At 42.3% G+C, this 19,526-nt stretch overlaps 1 protein-coding gene across 2 annotated transcripts; it reads right to left on the reverse strand.

Annotated features, from left to right (window-relative positions):
* Positions 1–1,780: 1,780 nt before the first annotated feature.
* AMMECR1L (AMMECR1 like) lies at positions 1,781–19,097 on the reverse strand. Of its 2 annotated transcripts, XM_019542918.1 has the most exons (8): positions 18,948–19,097; positions 18,373–18,523; positions 16,175–16,619; positions 9,897–10,007; positions 9,209–9,323; positions 8,340–8,430; positions 7,230–7,326; positions 1,781–5,233 (listed from the first exon to the last, which is right to left on the reverse strand). In XM_019542918.1, the coding sequence occupies exons 3-8, from the start codon at positions 16,579–16,581 to the stop codon at positions 5,122–5,124; spliced, it is 933 nt and encodes a 310-aa protein (XP_019398463.1). In that variant the 5' UTR covers positions 16,582–16,619; positions 18,373–18,523; positions 18,948–19,097; the 3' UTR covers positions 1,781–5,121. The 2 variants fall into 2 exon arrangements, with proteins under 2 accessions (XP_019398463.1, XP_019398462.1); XM_019542917.1 differs by lacking the exon at positions 18,948–19,097 and having other exon boundaries at positions 18,373–18,654.
* Between the last annotated feature and the right edge of the window lie 429 nt (positions 19,098–19,526).

Consider the following 19,526-nt stretch of genomic DNA (forward strand, 5'->3'; position numbering starts at 1 on the left):
TTGTTCTCAACCTGAGGGACAGCCAACTCCACTTTCCTAGCTGTGGAAGTCTGCTCCTTTTCTCTATATCCCAAGAGAACCCCTGGTTCTTGAACTTGACCATTACATCCATACTTCTGGCAGGTGCTAAGCCTGAGACTTCAAGACAGGGAGCTTCTCAGGCAGATCCTGCTCCCAAACAAATGGTAACTATCACATAGACAGCTTACCCTTCCCTTCTCTCCCACTTTATTTTTTATTTTGAAGTGAAGAAATTTAAATCAGTTAGGGCTGCCCCTCCCAGTTGTAATGAAACAGAAATACTAGCGAGGGTATCTGTTTAAAAAAAACACACCAATCCTAGACTTTGCAGTAAATTGAAGATTAGGTTAGGTAGCAGCCTGAAATGCATAGGAAAACATGTAAATCCCTCTTAAAACTGATGGTAAAAAGTGTTAGTCAATGGATTCCATTCCAAACAACTGAAATGATGAACAGATTTTAATTTTAAATTATGATTTTTTTTTTATTTGTTTTTTTTAGGATAAACCAAAAGACAGGAAAGTTGCACGATACAAGTGGGCTCTGTTTTTACTAATCTGATTTTTAAAAGAGCCTTTCACTAGCTTGAAATGCAAACAAATTCATGATATTTAACATGCCAAAGAACTCAGCATTTGGGAATCATGGGGTCTTGTTACAGAAAAACCAAGGGACTTGCATGTTGTAAACTTTGATGCATCTACTTTGATATCCGTCCATTGATTAGTTTGGTTAACAACTGCAGAAATATAGCCTCTTATTTGTAACTAAGGCATACCATTTGTAATTAAACAAACACTGGCATGGCTTTTTTAGATCTCCTTACACACCTCACATTGCTTTTGTCCAACAAACATGGTTGCCTAATAGGGGTGTGCAAAGCTTCAGTTGCCAATTCAATTTAGAAAAGATTTGGCCTGATTCGGAAGCCAAATCTTTTGTCTCCTGATTCAGTTTGGATTCAGTGAAAACCTCCAAATCAATTTGGAAAAAGATTTGGAAGGCAGTCTTTCAGGGGAACAAACTGAGACGAAGGGGGAGCAGGGGGGGAAACACTGACATCTGTAGCTGGCCAGTAACTGTGATCTTTCCCTGAGTCCCCTTCAAATCACAGTGCTCTGGGGGAGGAACATAGAAACAGCACATAAGGCTGTGTCTGCAGCCATTCTTTCCCTTTTGTTAGCTGATTTTGTCTCAACACCAGGAAGGCCAGGCTGTTGGTTTCATCCCACTGTGGCTTAACACATGCACAGTCACACATCACAAATTGTATTTGTCAGCACCTTGAGGTACACTTCCACAGAAACCCCTGCACCTATCTCCTTGAAATGTGGCAGGCTTCATGGCCTCAGCAGGGCTACCATGCCTGTTTTGTTTTTTTTTCCATCCAAATCTGCCAAAGAGTGAAAAAGTTACAGATATTTTGGTGATTCCCCATTATAGTCTATGGCCGAATCTCTGAATTGGCACCGAATCTTCTGAAGCAGATTCGGCCAAATTGATTTGGGACAGTAATCCGAATCAAATCGCTGTCCCCCAAATTGTCCGAATCTAAATCAAATGCTTCCCTGTTTGCACAGGCCTAACTGATTGCCCCATCCAAAAAACAATTATGATGGTCCAGCATATAGAAATTAAAGTTCATTAACAGTCTTGGTTTTCAAAGAACATATAGTGTCAAGTTTTCAAGGTGAGATTTTCTTATTTTCTCTCAAGATGTAGAAAAAGGCAGTGTAAAGATGAGACAGAACAAAGGCTATTTATCCATTATGATTTATTCTCTACAATACTTCATTAGAGGATAGAGTTCAATGATTTACACTCAGAAGTTATATAGGTAGGAGGCAACCAAGTGTAATACAAAGAATTGGTCTGACATCTCTGCACTGAAGGTCAAAAGAGGTCTCTTGCTTTAAGGAAATAAAATTAAGTTAACCAAAAAAAATGAACATGTAGGTTCCAGAAATACAAAACAGAAACAGCACTAATAGTCAGTGAAGACTGCAGAGTTAATGCATTATGAAAAACAAATCCTGTGCAAAAGTTAAAATGAACTTTCAGGATTCTCTACAGATTTTTCTTCTTATAAATTGTAGATATGTGATATTTTGACCATAAAACCTTTCAGACTGAAATGGCCTCTTTTAACATTATGAAGAGGAAAAGTTTAAGAACCTCACAGTGAAAACATTCCAACACTGACAGACTCCAGTGATCAAAGACATTCTCCTGTAGTTACTGTAAAACAAAGACAATTCCAAATTGCAGTGAGAACTTCCCGGTTATGGTTTTCATGAGAACAAACCCTTCTAGATCAAAAGGCACTTGCTATTAAGGATGAGCCAACTCCAAATCAAACCAACTCACTATTGCTTGGACTTTAAGCAAGCAATTTTCACCTGCTATCCAGCCAAGCAGCAACTCAAGGGGACATGGCAGACAAATTCTTTAATCCTGTTGGTCACTTATTTTGGTTGCCTCCCTGTTGTCAGACAACTAAAAGACAGTATGTTTCATTACGGACTCATCTTATCCCTATGCATAGCTGCCACATAATGATCCAGAAATGGGATTATTTCCTGAGAACCACTTGTCCCTGCTATACATTTTTCAGAGTTGACATAACTACTGGCACACTTTTCAACTGACTTATAATCAGACCCCTCTGGGACTGAAGTTGAGGATGTCTATTTCTCAGAGAGCAGACCAGCATTCCCTGTTCTGCTTGCTCTTCCACTCACTGCAACAAGACAAGAACATGGTCCATCTTCAGAGACATTTTTAGAGGCTGGGTTGGGGATGGAACTGGGAAGGGTAAAACTCCCCCAATCCAAAACAATTCAACCCACTTCAGTCTAATACTAGTCTTAAAACCAACCAGGTCACTCAATCCTAAAATTTCTGTTCTTTAAAATGACAGCTACCCCTCCCCCACCCCCCTATTCTTCCCCCTATTAAAACAAAATAAAATAAAGAAAACACTGTACACTGTTGGAGACACAGAACAGGGCAAACATTTGAAAAAAGAAACAACAGAGTTGAACAGCTCGGCAGTATATGCCTGCATGACCAGTCTCACTGAGCGTGCTCAGGGGTGAAGTTTTAGCACCAATTTTTTTGCTTTTTTTAAATCTTTTAGAAATAAAATTCTAACATAGAACACTTGAACAGTAATGAGTGTAGCCCTATGTATCATCCTGTTTGACAGCTGAAAAGTGAATGGTATGTCCAGAGCTGACCCCACCCTTCCCCATCAGTCCACGGCACCTGGGAGAGTAATTACAAATCACTCTAGTTTGTAACAAGACTGATTTATTCTCAGCAGCAGGAAATCATGGAACATTCCCTTCATCTTCAAATGCGTTTCAACAACATCACAAGGGAAAAGTGGCAATTCAGAAGAACAACCCAGTACAGAAACATGGCTGGGTCAATATTGCACAGTTATCCAGAACAGGACCCCCTCCTTTCCCTCACATCTATGTCCCCCAAGAACAACAGAATGCAACACCGACGACGAGCAAAACTGCAGGGTTTTGTTCACTTCTTTGAGGGTTAGAAGGAACAGCATGCACAGTTCTGAGGTTTCCCACCTGTCATGCCAGGAGAGGACTTGTATGAATGTCTGGCTTGGAATATCCACCAGTTTTAAAAGTTCTTACTACATACAGGCAATCGACTATCCATCAGTCTGCTATGCACTTAATAGGTATTTTCTTTGACCATCATTACTGATTATCCAGGTATTTGCCAGAATCCTACATCATGATTATGCAGTTCCCTCAAATTCACTTTTAGGGATGCCTTAATTTAATGTTCATGACACTTCTATGACTTGTGTAAGGGGAGTAGAACTGCATAAGAAGCATCTTCTACTTAGTGGCAAATATCTTCTAATCATCAGTAACGAGAGAGGAAATACAAAGTGTGCCTGCATTGAATAGTTTGGGGGTAAAACCAATTTCTTCTCTTTTAAATTTGCCCTGGTGTGGCAATGACTAAACTGTATTAGACACTGACTTAGAAGCTAAACTATATAGCTTTATTTGGTAGACCTGCTAAGAATTGGAATATTGACAACTCTCAAATATTAGATTCATACAGTCACACTAGGGAAAATGGCAGTCCTGTTGAAAAGAAGGTCCCTACAATCATTTGTTTGAATTAAATTCCAGATACTAGATGTATTTGTATGACTATGGGCATTGCCCTCCAAGGGCCCCACATTCCATTCAATGTAGGCTCCGCTACATATGTTTAGGACAGGAAACTAACTGAAACAGGATTTCCCATGGAAACCCATGTATCTCACCATTCTCACACGTACTATGTCACTTTTTGCCCTCTTGCAGGCATTACCATTCTATTTGGTAGCAGCCTACATCATGACACACTGTCTAAACCCCGTACACATGAACCAGAAGAGTACTGAAGAATCCAATCAACAGCAGGGTTTGAGAATTAAATTTTAAGATCTGTTTAAATAATGGTTTCATCTGCAATATCATCCCAAGGATCTTCACATCTTTGAGTGGTCTCTGTCCAGAAGGAAGGGGTGCTATCCAGACGTCCTCCCTTTAACATGATGTCCTCCTGTGACGTGTGGGGACCATAATCAGCTCTTGGTACACAACAGATACCAGAGATTAAAAAAAAATTTAAAATAACCTAAGAAATGTTTTGTTGGACTCCGTTGCCCAGACTGCCAGGGGAATATTCCTCCTCAATCTGGGGTGCTTTCGTCATTAACGATTTAAGATTCCAGAGTGTAGGTAATGCACAAGGGCAGAGCAGTCTGAAGTGGCACTTTTGCTCCCAGAGGTCTTCTACACCTCGTTGCAATTCCTAGTCGTGGAGCCCCAATCCAACTGAACCCCCATTTTGAGGGAAGGCTGAGATAAGGCTTGGGCCCCTGAAGTTCTATCACGCTTGTATCATCCCCCCCCAGGTCAGCTGGAAGGCAGACTTGGCAACGGAAGCTAGCATCATAAAATGGTGCAGTAATAGAAGTAACTGGACCAGGAAGAGGAGGCATCTGCCCCAATGATGTCATAGCCATTGGCAGCAACTGGGGGGCGGGACTGGTCATGCAGCCGTGTGTCAGGAGTAATGATTGTAGAGGGGCGGGGCATGAAGAGTACCATTCTGGAAACAATGCTGACGGGAAGCCATGTATTCTGCATAACTGATTGTCACCTTCTCACTGCGGTACCTGGGACAAAACAAGAAAGGACAATGTCAACAGTAACACGCAACAGGAAGTAACTGCGCATAGTTTTCATCGACAAAAGTACCAATCAAATGTAAACCTATTTTCTTAATTTATAAATTGTCATAAGGTAATGAAATATATCATGGGAGAATGGAGCCCCTCTTACTTAAAGAATTCATCTAAAAGAATGAGGTACAAATAAAAGGCTGAAGTGCCTCTGTGTATACCCAGCTACTTACCCTATAAGCAGGGCTTAATCCTTTTCAGTCTTGGGTGCCTAAAGTGAGGCAAAAAAAAATGTGAAAATCTAGAACTCATGGTTCCCAAATGATACCTTTTCTTAGACCAACTGAGAAATCACAAAAAAATATCTTTTTCTGCAAGCTTTTGGCCTCATGTGCCCTTCATCAGGCTTGGGGAACGTTCAAGATAGTAAAAGGTCCCCGTATATAGGAAATAAACTATAGTTTATTAATAGTTTATTTCCTACATACGGGGACTTTTTACTATCTTGAACTTTCCCCAAGTCTGATGAAAGGCACATGAGCCTGAAAGCTTGCAGAAAAAGATTTTTTTTTTTGTTGCAATTTCTCAGTTGGTCTAAGAAAAGGTATCATTTGGGAACCAAGAGTTCTAGATTTTTGCATTTCTTTTTGTCTCAGAGCAATGCGACTACCACATACATCGCAAAAGTGAGGCAAGAAGTGCTGAAATTCAGACTTCACTGAGTTATGGATACCTTCCTGAAGGTCAGGTCACTTTGATGCAAGTGCCTTAGAATAGATTTAAGTACTTCAGTTCACTGATTCTGGCCCATTTTCTACTTCAGAGACAATGCAGGGATCAGTGCTAGCTTTCCATCAAAGGCGATAGAGAGATATTTGCTACCTGCAAACCTCATCCCAAAATACCTTTACCTTTCCACACATTCATTAGTTGCATTTTGTTGTTGTGCTTCTCAGTATTAAAGCTTGAATTAAGACAATCATAGCCAAGGGATTCAGGAAGTGGTAGTCTAGGACATTGGCAACAAGCTACCAGTTTGCACGTATTAAGTCTGCCTACTCTGCATTAAGGTACGAGAGGCTTGGAAAGAGTCAAAACTTTTAGTAAAATCCTAGCATGTATATTTAAGTGTTATTTACCATTTGGATGGTCATCCTGAATCTAATTTAATACTTGAAAGACTTATGAAAATGATTAAATCAAGATTCAGGGTAAAGAAAGGCTTATAAGTCTACTCCATGTTGTTCATCAAAAGCCACAAAAATTTAAGTACCCATTTTGGGAAACAGACAAGGCTTTGCTTCCAAGCATGGCATTTTACATAAATACAACAGCCCGTATGGTTGACAATAGCTATGAAGCAATTGACCTAATAAAAGATGCTTTTCCAAAGAGAAAAACAGCTAAATGTCCCAACTATTACTGAAAATGTTTACATTCTATCAGACATAAAGGGAACAAAACCAACATGACAGCAAGCATAAGTGAACAAGTTCTGAACACCAGCCAGTTATGAGCCTGGCTTGATTTTAAGAGGACTAACCGCATCATAGATACGCTATCCATCTCAGCAATGCACTGACTAGGAAGGAGCCAATGGGGAAAAACAGAAGGATATATACAAGGCTATCCTACAGGCTACTACTTTTGATCCTTCACCTTCTTTACATGTCAGATTTAAGGCAGTAAAATTTCATTTGGAATTTGTTCACCTGAAAGAGCACAGCACTACAGTTCCTACATACATTGAATACACTCCACTGTGCTGCAACACTTGTTCTCTGTCTTGTACATAAGAGTAGTGGACTAGACACAGTGGTGAAGGTGGCACCTTTCAGTCCTACATCTGTGTTAATCTTAAAGCCATACCTTGCATTTGAGCAGAGGAGAACAATCCTTACGACCAAGTTAAATGGAGGAGGTATTCATTGCTTTTGAAACCAGGAAGATATTCTATGATGAGATTAAAAACACAAAGACATCAGCTTACCTGGTGAGTTTAATTGTTTTCCTAAAGTCACTGGTAATCGGAGCCTTAAATCCACCTTTCCTGAGTAAGGAGTCTATGGTCTGGATCTGATCCCAGTCTGTTGAAAAGAAATAGAAAGAGGAATTTTTCAACATACAAGAACATTAAAAAAAGCAGACATACAACTAGGTCTACAGAAAATCAGAAAGACCAGTGTTGATAAAAGACTGACTATATCTAGAGCAAATTCAAATACTCTTGAGTTTTCTACATACACGCTGGCTGAGCAAACACACATTGTTTCAGATGTGTATAGTCAAATCTTTCTGAAATCTTAGGTGAGCAGCAACCTCTCTAAAAGATTAGCTCATTGTTTCATTTAAACTTCTCTGCTAAGGTGGTCACCTGCCACACTGCATGGACCTCATCTATTTCCCTCTGTACTGTTCAAGTTTATTTATCTAAAACTTAAGCTATTACTTAGCTTGTTATATAGACTGATTTGGACCAGCCTGATGTTCTAGTGACAGGATTGTGCACTGCTATGCAAGAGATGACAGTTAAAATTCCTACCTTGGTCTTTTGCCCCAGGGCCAACAGGATGCAACATTCCATTCTGCTATGTGGAGGAAAGGAGGCAATATTTTGTGCAGTTACCAGGGTGACCACTACTATATTTGGGTGGGAAGTACACTCCAAAGGGGCCCTGTTTCCTGCCCTCATCTGGAGGATGCTACTTTATCAAGAATGAGAAGGAAAGGGACTCTTGTTGGAATGCTGGTGTTGTGCATACAGCCTGCAGTTCTCCTAATTAATGGGAGAAAAAAAAGGAAAGATGCAATGCTGAAGGAGGCTGGATGGTCCATACTTCGAGAGCCTGTGCTGCTTAAGCTCTCGATCCTTTTTACCTAAATGTATTCAACTGTGTGCACACCTGGGACAGGTGGAAGGGCCAGAGAGAAACCAGACAGCAGCTGTGTAATGTCAGTTAGCTAGTTTCATCTGGTGTCTGTGGCTTTAGTGGAAACACTCTGTACAAGGAATACAATCCAAGCCCACAGTCCATAGCCTTAAATAATCCTATTTTGTGACAAGATGACATAACACATTTGGCAGCTATCCCAAACCCACCTTGTTCCTTAGCAACCTCAGGTAAGTACGTGGCTGTGCGTTTGACACCCTTCTCATTGATAAACTCTATTCTGATCCCATGGATCCCAACCTACAAATGGAAATAAAGAGCCAAGTAAGAGGTGTTTGCTAAGACTGAATCCAGGACTGATTTAGCATTACCAAAATAGTGTGCCATCATCTCCTGGGCCAGCCTGGCTATTTGCTGCTGTTTCTCATCCCCAGACCAACCTAACCAGAGCTTCCCCACACTAGGGAAAGGGAATACTTTTGCCCTCTTTCCCAGATCTGCCCAAGCAGTTCTTCTGCCTTCTTTCCTGAACCAACAAGCTTAGGAGCTTTCCATATTTTCTCATGGGTCAGCCAGGGCAAGAATTTCTGCAAAGGAATAAATCTCACCCAACCACAAACCTACATGCAGCCCCTCTTCTGTATGCCTCCTTATAAAGAACGCATTTCCACATACTGCCTCCTCTGCATTCTGGCACTGACTGGCTCCTTAGAACTCACCTATATGCCCATCTACCCCCAATTCTCTTCTGTGCTACCAAATTGTCTTTAAGGTCCAGATCAAGAAAGGTGTTCATGTGTCGAATTCCTACTGGCCCTAAAATCCCATAAAACAAACATCTTAATTTTCCTTGATCCCAATCAGACCCTTTCCCAAGACTGGCTTTTTAGTTCATCGCTTAACTGGCTTCTTTTCAGTCTCCTCTAACTTCTCCTCCTCCCCCAGTGCCCCAAATTCCTCTAATCCAAGCTATGCCATCCATACGCCCTTGGAATGAAGGAGACACATTACCATGTACTAACCCGAACCCAAATGGAACGAGAGAGTGATGCAGAGTTCCAAATGCACCTGTTCTCACCTCCCAGTCCAAGTAGTCACTGGCATCCTCAAAATTAGTGAGGAGGGAGACAGAGCAGAAAAGTTTAGGCAGCTCCTCGCGGGTCAGGGGGGGAAATCGGCTGTCCTTAAGTGCACTAGAGAGGGATGCAAAAAAACACTGACTAAAAACAAATGCTGGATCAATCTTGAGATGTCACACACAGAATCATTACACGTCTCCCCATAGACTATGGAAAACATCAATTCTCTAAGTGGAAGCAGCAGAAAACATCAGATATAACATGCAAGAGACCTCAATGTAGTTTATGAGATTATGCAATAGATTCAAACTACTTCCTCTGATGCTGCAAAGAAATACCTGCAATAAGATAACTACTTTAGAAAAACTGAATTAAGCTTTGAAATGCTTTTCCCATACTGTGTGGACCTTTAGGAGTCAAATAAGATTAAAATTAATTTTTCTAAAATTCTTTAGAGGTAAAGTAAAATCTGGATATCATACATAAAATGCAGGTGTTGCCGAGATGCTCTGTAAGGTCCCTGGCAAATCATATTTTTTCTCAAATATGCAGTTCTCAACACTTCTTTTTATGCTGAAATGCATAAAATTACATTGGATTCAAGTACGAAAAAAATCTCTGCCATGCCTTAAATCCTCCTTAAAACAGAGGCTAATCTCAGATGTGTTTCATTTTCATTGTCCTTACCTGGTTAATGTGTATTCCCTGAGTCCTGAGTGAAGATTCATGGCTGAGAAGGTTCCGATGCAGCCACGAAGCCGCTTATCTCGCCCTGTCTTCCACGTCACAAAGAGTGGACTGAAAAGGCAAAAGAGAAAGATATTCCAGTATCTAATAAGAATCCTAACCTAAGGGAAGATAAGTAAAGTGTGAAAGCACAGGTGGAAGCTCATGCTAATACGCTCTGATGCGTCTTTCATCATCTAGCCAGTCCAAAAAGAACAAAGCCCACCCCACGCATCTTTGCTGACATTCTTCTCTCCCTCTTCCACTCTGTATTCTGGCATATAACCAATGTCCCGCAGAGCCTCAGAACTCGTTCTCCTATGGGCAGCACAATTGTTTAAATCCACATACCATGTCCCAGTCCATTCTTTGTACCACTCACTAGTTTATGTACAAGCACGCAATGAAATTAATTAAAGATGAAGCAAGTAAAGTTTTATTTTTATAGTACTTTTGAACGTGAAGGGTCCCAAAACACTTTACAAACTATGCACAATTGAGGGTTGCGATAAAAGCTTTTCTCCAGGGAAAACAGAATTCTTCTTTCTAGACGATGTCCAGAAGAATCTGGTGTCTGGGTCCATTTCCAGGGCCAGGACAGTTTTTTTTTTTTCCATTATTTCTTTTGTGTTTCTTATGTTTAAGAGCCTTTCCTACTGAATTGGTATTCATGTCGCTGTATTTTGTTTCTGCTCATTCATCCCAGGATCTTAGAGAACTATATCATGTTCTTTCACCCCTCCTCACATAATGCATTTGAACAGAACTTGTAGTTTTGAGGTACTTGAAATAAGAGCCTTCTACTTCTACCTGTGTATGAAGATCGGCATTTTAGAATGGTTAGGAAGAAAATAAGATCCTCAAGCGTTGGGGGCTTGTTTTATGCCTGAAGAAAGGAAGGGGTCCCATTGGTGACAGAAGAAAAGATCAGAGAGAAGAATGTGACAGTGAGTGGAATAGTCTCAGCTGATGGAAAGGAGACGATTTACAAATAGGTTAGGGGCAAAGGAAGGTTTTGAACGGCTAGAGATTTTAGTGAATCTTCAAGCCTCTGAAAAGTTTTGCAGGACATCTGATACATAAAACTGTGAAGGTTTTTTCCCCCTCAGATTTTACACTAGTGAATTTAAGAGCTAGTTAATTTCTGATTATTGAGTAAGAATATTACAGTATTACAAAACAGGCAATGAAGTGTCTAAAATGAATGGACTGAAATAAGAAAAAAGTATTTGTTTAAAACAAAAAAATAGTGTTGAGAGCTAGAACTGAAAAAGAAAGGATTCATTCCCCTCTCAAAGAATTCAGCAAACTGGTTTGTTCAAAATTTCCAGATCAAGGTGACATTGAATAGAACTCTGTCTATTGAAGTAAAGAAGTAGGGCCACAAGGAGTTTTACCATCCTGCAACCCTATGCTTTCACTATCTCAGCCATCACTAAAACTACCATAATATTTTGCTTGGGGAACAAAAATAAAATGAAAGGTTGAACATTGTTTGCATACAACCTTCTGACATGACTATTTAGAACGCTACAGTCTTGTGATAAAGGGATACCTATTATCCCATAGCAACAATGAAGTTGTTATATTCATATAATTACAGAAAAGTTGGGCTGGAAGGGGCCTCAGGGGGTCACACAGTCCAACCCCCTACTTGAAGCAGAATCATCCCAGTTTAAACCATTCTAGACAAGTATCGTCTAATCTATTCTCGGTATCTGTGCAAACAACTCCCTTGCACAACTACCAGGCACAATTCGGGCTAAGAGCAGTAGTCCATTAGTCCAGACTCTTGTCAGTGACAGTGACCAGTGCGCACTAACAATTGAAGCAGCAGTAAATTATCCTTAAATAGCAACTGTGGAATACTGTGATCATATTCTACCCTTGCAGTTGAAGTGAAATTAAATAGAGTGTTTTGGGCATGTCTACATGAGATGCTATGTCACTGTAGTGACGAGCTATGGCAATATAGCTTGTCACTGTGGCAATGTAGCACCAGCAGGCATGAACCATGATGCTACCACTACTATGACTGCACAGTCATTTAGTACTTGCTAAAGTATCACTTGGAGACTAGAACAAAAAGGATCCATCTACGTGTGCCCGACTACAGAGTTGTAACTGTGCAGTCGGGCACAGATGTAGACAGGCCCTTTTTGTTCTAGTCTCCAAGTGATACCTTATGGAACTCTCTAGAGTTCACCTCTTTAAGTTCAGACAGCTACTATATGTTAAAATTGGCAGCCAGCATGGTGAAAAACATAATAAAAGACTTTTATAGAGAGGTAAACAAACAGAAGTTTTAGTGAGACTTAGGCAATGGGTTAAAAAGGTAATTTCACAACTCAAAGGACAGTGGAAATCCCAAATAAAAAGATCAGACGTTGAGCACAGGAAAGAAAGGAGAAGCTAGAACAAATACAACAGAACACAATCCTGAGCCAGTTCTTTCTCTTTTAGGATTCACAATGAAGATCCACAGTTCCACTTAAATATTTGTCTTTGTAATGAAGTGTAACGCAACTTTTTTGTAAGAAGGGTGAAAAATCAGATTCAATGAGGTAGAATAATCAAGTTTAGAATTTTGTTAAATTTTAGAATACCTGCAGTATTGTTCATCAAGCCAGTATCAGCTAAAGAGTTTTAGCTTAGATCAGGGGTAGGCAACTCCCGGCAAAGGTGCCACAGTGTACCATGTGAAGGCATTTTTCTTGGCATGCATGACTTGGGGTGAATGGTGGAAAAAGTGCCAGGGCTATGCTGCCACAACAAGGGTTAGGCCCCTTGTGGCTTCCCCACTGTCCATGCCTGGCACGCCAACATCTTACAAGTCGAGATTGCAGTTGTTTTTGCCACTCCATGCAAAACTTTGCCAACCCCTGGCTTAGACACGGCTGTGTTCAAAACTTCTTGGAAAAAATCATATACACTGGTAAAAAACATACAGTGGTACTGACTGGAGAAACAATTTAGTGCTAGGCTTTGCACATAATCAAGTTCAGAACTCTATTATTGGGTTCCTGTTTTTAGTACCTTGTAGATTTTGTCATCTTGGAAAATGTGCATCATTTAATGTTTGAGGAATAAATATAGCAGTGAAACAGATGCATTTCACATAATAAAACCTTTGTTTGTAGATTCCCCCTAAGAACCATATTCCATACCACTAACTGGGGAAATTCATACTACTTATTATACACATACTAGTCAAAGACCGCTTTCCTGTTCTCTGTATTCACATCTTGGGTAGATCATAGCAACTATTCTTTCACTAGCAACATGCAATTTGTGTTTGAGGCAATTTTTTTTTTTTTTATTGTAGGGGAGGAGCATTCAGGTGACTGAAAAATTACTTTTCAGGTGACGGAAATTACACAGGAAGTTTTAGAATTGTGCAATACAGTTTGTAGGAATTTGAATTCCCTCTTTGTATGAAAAGCTTCACTAAAGAAAGACATACTAAAATATGAGCAACTAATTTATCAGACTTTACAATCTCAATACTAAAGACTATTTCAAGACCAGAGCTGAACCAATCTCAATTACAAAGTCTTTTGTCTAAATAAAACCCCCCCACAAACTACTGAAAGTTACCAGGCAGCTGCCTCAACACAGTTTGAGAAACCTGTTTATTCCTACAATAGCTTCTTAAGAGTGGAAAGAAATCGTTTTCTTTATCTGGCAAGTTAATACAAATATAAAAAAGACAACCCCCTTCCCCCCCGAAGTCTAGTCTAACCTAAACTTCTCAATGTGAATTTGTCTCTCAGCACTAACATTCACTCAAACTCACTGCCCCTCTATGCATAGCTTTGTACCATCTCTTCCATTAGAATTCTTATTCATTATTCATTTCCTCTCAACTTGATATTTGGAACTCCCTGCCCTATGCAGAAACGATAGCCTTCTGCTCTGCGAACGTGAACTCTGCATATCACCACCCCCAGCCAGCTTCATTACCTTCCATTTTTAGCTCAAAATTCAATTCAAAAATTAATGCCCTCGTTGTTTTGCTCCAGTTGACCTCACTGACTTTGCCTCTTTCTACTCCCTCCACTCATCTAGCAATGGACATTTTTCTCTCTCTCCAAGCAACCCATTGTGCCCATACCTCCTAACATCATGCTAAGGTATTGCTGTATTTATAGTCAGGTTCCTTTGAGCATGACACCAATTAGTTTACAGTCTATTACACTTCTACTTCATGTAATACCATGATATCACCCCTGAAAACAGCTCTACAAGAAACAGAGACCCACTTCTTCCTAAAGGTCTGCAATAGAGCATTTGCTTGGAGGGAGCAGGGAAGTTGAAACAGAAGTAAAAACAGGTCAGCACTTTCACTGAGCAGAGGAAGGAAGAGATGGGCCCACATATGTGGCACTGTTGCTCTCCCAAGGACCTTGATAAATATCACCATAAAAACAGAAGCATAACATTTAATTTTTTTGAGTTGTTAACATTTCCTCCTAAAGGGTGTTCTGTCAAAAACTTGAATTGCTTGAAGTTATCCGATTAAAAAAAAGAAAAATCAAAAGGTTGTGTGATAGAGCTTGTGTGAAAGATGCTTACAAAAGTAAACATGCATTGTTGACATGAGGGTAGAAAAGAGTATGATTTCCTACCAAGCAACAAACAAATGAATATGCCCTTTTCTAGAGGGAAAAAATCTACTGAGTCACGGAAATGGCAATAGCTTGCTAAGTATTACCCTGGACTATTCCATTACCTAGTCCAAACTATTTCTTAATTTAATTGTATGTATAACACTAAATGGAATATCCTGTAGTAGTGTACACCATGTGGTACAAATCCTATTGTGAGGACAAGTGGACAGATGCGCAACCTATATCATGCTGATTCCACCCAACTGAAAAGGTATGGAGATATGCAGCACACTTAATAATAAATCCATAGCAATATTTGCCACTAGAACTACTTTTAGAATGGTTTAAAATTAATTTACATTATGCTGAAACATTAAAAATGTACCTAGTCTCCTTCCTGGGAACCCCTCTATGTGAGAGCTCCTCTTCAAGGACCTCTACACGGCTCAATAATCCGCTCACTGCTTTTTTCCCTGCATATGTTCTTCCTCTCAGTCATCTCCAACACCTTTAAATGTCTTTCAACTCACGCATGTGCAAACACACACACACTGCTTAACTTGATGAAGTAAACGTATGGTTTCCTCGCAACCTTTCAACTAAATGTATGAATATGGAAAGCTTTGAGGATCCTCCTCCATAATACAGATCCATTTTTTGGGCTTTCCTCTCAGACACCTTATTTATTCAGGACCTTGGTGTTGTCTTTGAACTTAAACTCTCCAGCTCTTTCCAAGTCACCTGAAGCTGCATTTCTGCCTACCACCACATCTCTGCACCACTCCCTGTTTCAAGTAGTTTCAACTCCACATCTGCCAAAATTCTCATCCGCTCAATCTTTTGTCTCCTTGCCCACCCTTTTTGACGTATAGAAAAGTAATTCCCACCCTCACCCAACTCCCACCAATTCAGCATTCACTTCACGCTCTCCTACCTTAAACTTCCTAGCTTTGTCTCTCTCAATCCCTGCTCTTCCCACTCAAATAGAAGCCTCTTCCCTTGTTCCTTCACAAGATCTGCACCACAGATGTGCAAGTCTGGTCCCTTACAGTATCTGTCACAAAGTAGACTCCCCACCTTTCAACCAGCTTATTTCAATCTCTTCTGAAAATGTTTCTCGATTTCAGTTAGTTCTTTTGTGCAATTTGCAGAAAAGGCACCACACAGTAAAAGCTGCACTGTGCTACATACGGAGGGCAGTTACTGCAAAAGTCCATTCTTTCAGTCAGAAATCAAGTATTGGGATAAGTTTCACCAGAAGTCAGCATTTTAGGTCTTGGTAAGGGGGACATAGTGTCAGCTCATTAGACAGAAGTTTCAAGCAGCCCAACCCCCACTAGCCTAAACTAGCACTCTTCTCCAAGTTTCTAAAATTAAACATGCTCTACATTTGTACAAGAAACAGAAGGGTCACTCTCCATGTTTCTCATATCCACTAACAAATCAAATGGAGCCTCCCCCTCTTCTGGTGTACCCTTTTCTCTCTTTGACAAGAAATCCTACAAAGACTAGACCATCTCCTTGTACCCCTGTGTACCACTTCGTACTTTCCCCAAAGAACCCATCTCCCTCCCAACCAAATCACACCTCTGGGTGAAGATTTCCTTCCGCACATGTGGATTTACTCACTAGGGGTCATTGGTAAATCGAGGAAGTCGTGGCTGAGGGAAACCATAGAGATGACAGTAGAGTACATCAAAGCAGTAGCAGCACATCTCCGCTGTCACCACCAGGTTCTTGGTACTGTTGGCAGTTCCATTGGGTCGGGAAAGTGGGCTCAGAGCTCCCGAAGTGGGATTCATTCGAGTAATTGGGGAATTTCCAGGACCCAAAGTCAAGTCAGATACATTTTCCCTTCCATTATTCCCGTCCACATGCTGGTGGTTCTGAAGAGGACCAGAACTTGAGCCTGGTACAGTTGTGGCCTGGTTCCCATGACTGTGTGTTCCACTCCCAGACAATTTGGGTTTCTTAACCCCACAACAGCCAGCTGCCAACTTGGGCTCAAGTGGAGGAACACAGCGTCTTTTTCCCATCCTGATTCAACACTCGCTGCCTGAAGCACTGCAGAACCCTGGCAAAAAAATAAAATACAATAAAAATACAAGAGTATTACACAGGGCTGGAAAGGAATAGAGACTTCATCTCTTCTCTTACAGTGTCAGACAGATTCATCTTTGCAAAAAACTGCACATCCTGACTACAACCAGTTCATTGTACAAAGAGTGGGTGTTTCATATCAGACAGTGAAAATATGTAAGCTTCATTATCATGCTAATAAGGTGAAATGTATTGAATACTTAAATAGGAGGAAATTCAACACCAGAAAGTCAAAATCGCCAAGCAAAAGCAGAGTTGTTGGACTCTGCTCCCATTCTACTTACTGCCCTTTTGGGTCATTCTTTCCCATACTGGCTAATGCCTCTCCCATAATGGCTATTACTTGATCACACAGCAATTCTCTCACACATGTCTCTTTCCCACTTTCCTGAAAAGCATGCTCTGTTTTGTTGAGAGCTATGCTGCTGACTCTTTTCCCTTTGGTTTAGAGCTCTTGTATGGAAAAATGGAGCTGCCACTATGGACCACTATTTCATAAAAACAGACTGCCCCAACTTAAGCAGATATCCCGGGACTTAGAACCAGCAGACAGAGAAGTTAATATGGCTTTCAGGCATCCTAGGGTAGCAATAAGTGGATGGGGAAGACTACAGATAGCTAAGTACCAGAGAAGGAGGGATCAAAGGAAAGCAATCACTATTCAGTGAGGAGAGTTTAATTCAGCATACTCTCAAGGGAAGAGGGCTACATGCACAGGATAGAATACTAGTTCAACTCACGGAAGCGGAACTGGATGTTGCTTCACGCAGCTTTGGAAGGGGCAGAATAAATAGAGAAATTCAGGCCCTGTGTAGGGCAGGAAGGGATTGCAGGCAAGTGTGCAGATAGGTAAGGACTAAGCATCAGGGGGTAAAAACCTACAAATGCAAGAACACAGCTCCACTACCCTAATACTGGTGCACCTCACAAAGTTTAACACGTTTATTTCCACCATATCCCTATCAAGAAAAGAAAAATCATCCCTAGTTTACAGACTGAGAAGGAAAGCAGAGACTGAGTTGCCCAAAGTCACAAAGGAGGCTTCACAGAGCTAGAAATCCAACCCAGGTCTCTAGTCCTGACTAACACTCTATCATTGGACTGTCCTTCTATGTCCTTCAAATATTTAACTGATGGGTGAACTGAGTATGTATACATAGGAGGACCACTGTTTTGTACCTAGGCAACAACTTAAACCTTCTCTATGTGATTAGCTTATTTGCCACAAAGGTTGGCCAATCGTGTATAGCTGCACAACTAGTCAGAGAAGTTCCATTTGGCATGTTTCCACTGAAAATGTCTAGGGATCCCTGACTCTTAAAACTAGACTAGACATAGGACAGAAGCAACAGGGACAATTCCCTAGTGACTTCAAAGGGTAACTAGAATTACTCAGCCCTCTACCAGCTCCAACACCATCCTTATTGCATTGGGAAGAAGCTTGATAAAATGCTAAGCAAAGGAAAGAAAAGCAAGTGTTCAATTTTCACATTAGGCTTCAGTGCTAGCTGCCATATGAGCCCACAGCAATAGCTGGGATGCGCTGTCTGCAATCAGGAAAAAGAAACATGCAGGTGTTTCACAAAAGGTGAGACAGCAAGCCTTTATTCACAAGAAGAAAAGCCAAGTTCTTGGTACATGCAATTATGGAGAGAAAAGTCACAGAGGGAAGTCCTTCACCCCACCCCTCCCATCTCTCCAGGGGCTCTGGAACAGGTCAGACCAACCTGTGAACACAGAAGGGCTGCACACAGATCAACGGCCGATGCCTCTCTCAGCGAAGGGCATCACTTAGGAGCTGCAGAAAGCTCTTTCCTTTCACTTATCCTCCATCACAGCCATCCCAGCAATCAAGCCTTTGTCCAAACCAGCACGTTTCTACGACAAAGATCAAATTTGCCACTTCAGCACCTCTTTTCTGTGGTGAAGGAGGCACAGTCCACTACATGGCAACAGCAAAAAGGTCTCCACGAGGTAGAGCCCGTCCTTTCTGCAGCTCCGCTGGGGGCAGAAGCCTGGTTCTACCTGCTTCCCCGGGCACAGACCAGGGGCCAAGCAGGAGCAGGAGTCACGCAGCACAGGCACCTCCCAGAGCAGCATTCCCCCTCCCTGTGATCCTCCAACTCAAGGCGCAGCTCGTGGGAGTACGACCGCCCCCAGTTCTCAACTGCACCCCGGCCTGGGGCAGTGCCAGGAGGCAGGAAACCCAGGCCTGGCCGACTTGGCCACAGGCCTCACGGGCCCCAGGGGCCGGCGGGGCACAGCCTGGCTGCCACGGCGGCCCGCAGAGCCCTGCACTCACCGGGAGCAGGCGGCGGGGGCCCGGCCGGCCGGGGGCGGCGGCTACTGGGAGGCGGCCAGGGCGGTCCCACGCTCTCGGCCCATTCCTGACCCGCGCCTGCAATGGGAGAGCGCGTCACGGGCCGTCGCGGGGCCGGGCTACCCCCTCCCCCCGGCGCGGGGCCGGGCCGGGCCGGGCCGGGCCGGGGCCGGCGGGCGCGCAGGGGCTGGAGGACTGGGACAAGGCAGGACCTCGGTCCTCCGCGATCCCGGCAGCCTCCTCCCTGGCAGTGAGGTAATAGGGGAAGAATGCACAGAGTCCGCCAGGCTCCCATCGGCCCCGCGGCGCCGACCCGACCATAGAGAACAGGGGGAAGGGGTGGAAACAGGCCACCACCATAGAGGGAACCATAGAGGCCAAGCGCTTCCGCTCTCGGTCACGTGACGCGCCCCAGGGCTGCGCACCCCTTCGCGTCACGTGACCTTCCGCACGTGCGAGAACAAACAGACGGGGGGGGTAGCACGAGGAGGCGGAGTGAGGGACTCCCCCTCCCCCTACTGACTTGAGACAGGTGGCTCAGCCCATTGCCTATTGGCGGCG

This window comes from Crocodylus porosus, unplaced genomic scaffold (genome assembly GCF_001723895.1).
Source record: "Crocodylus porosus isolate Cpor-Errol unplaced genomic scaffold, CroPor_comp1, whole genome shotgun sequence".
Taxonomy (NCBI): Eukaryota; Metazoa; Chordata; order Crocodylia; family Crocodylidae; genus Crocodylus; species Crocodylus porosus.

Bases quoted from the DNA above. Each gene is read 5' to 3' on its own strand.
- AMMECR1L (XM_019542918.1), bottom strand. From the start codon at position 16,581: ATGGGAAAAAGACGCTGTGTTCCTCCACTTGAGCCCAAGTTGGCAGCT. The intron at 9,324-9,896 runs GTAAGGACAATG...ATCCCTCTCTAG, and splicing joins AGGGAATACACATTAACCAG to TGCACTTAAGGACAGCCGAT. The intron at 5,234-7,229 runs GTAAGCTGATGT...GTTTTGTCCCAG, and splicing joins AAAACAATTAAACTCACCAG to GTACCGCAGTGAGAAGGTGA.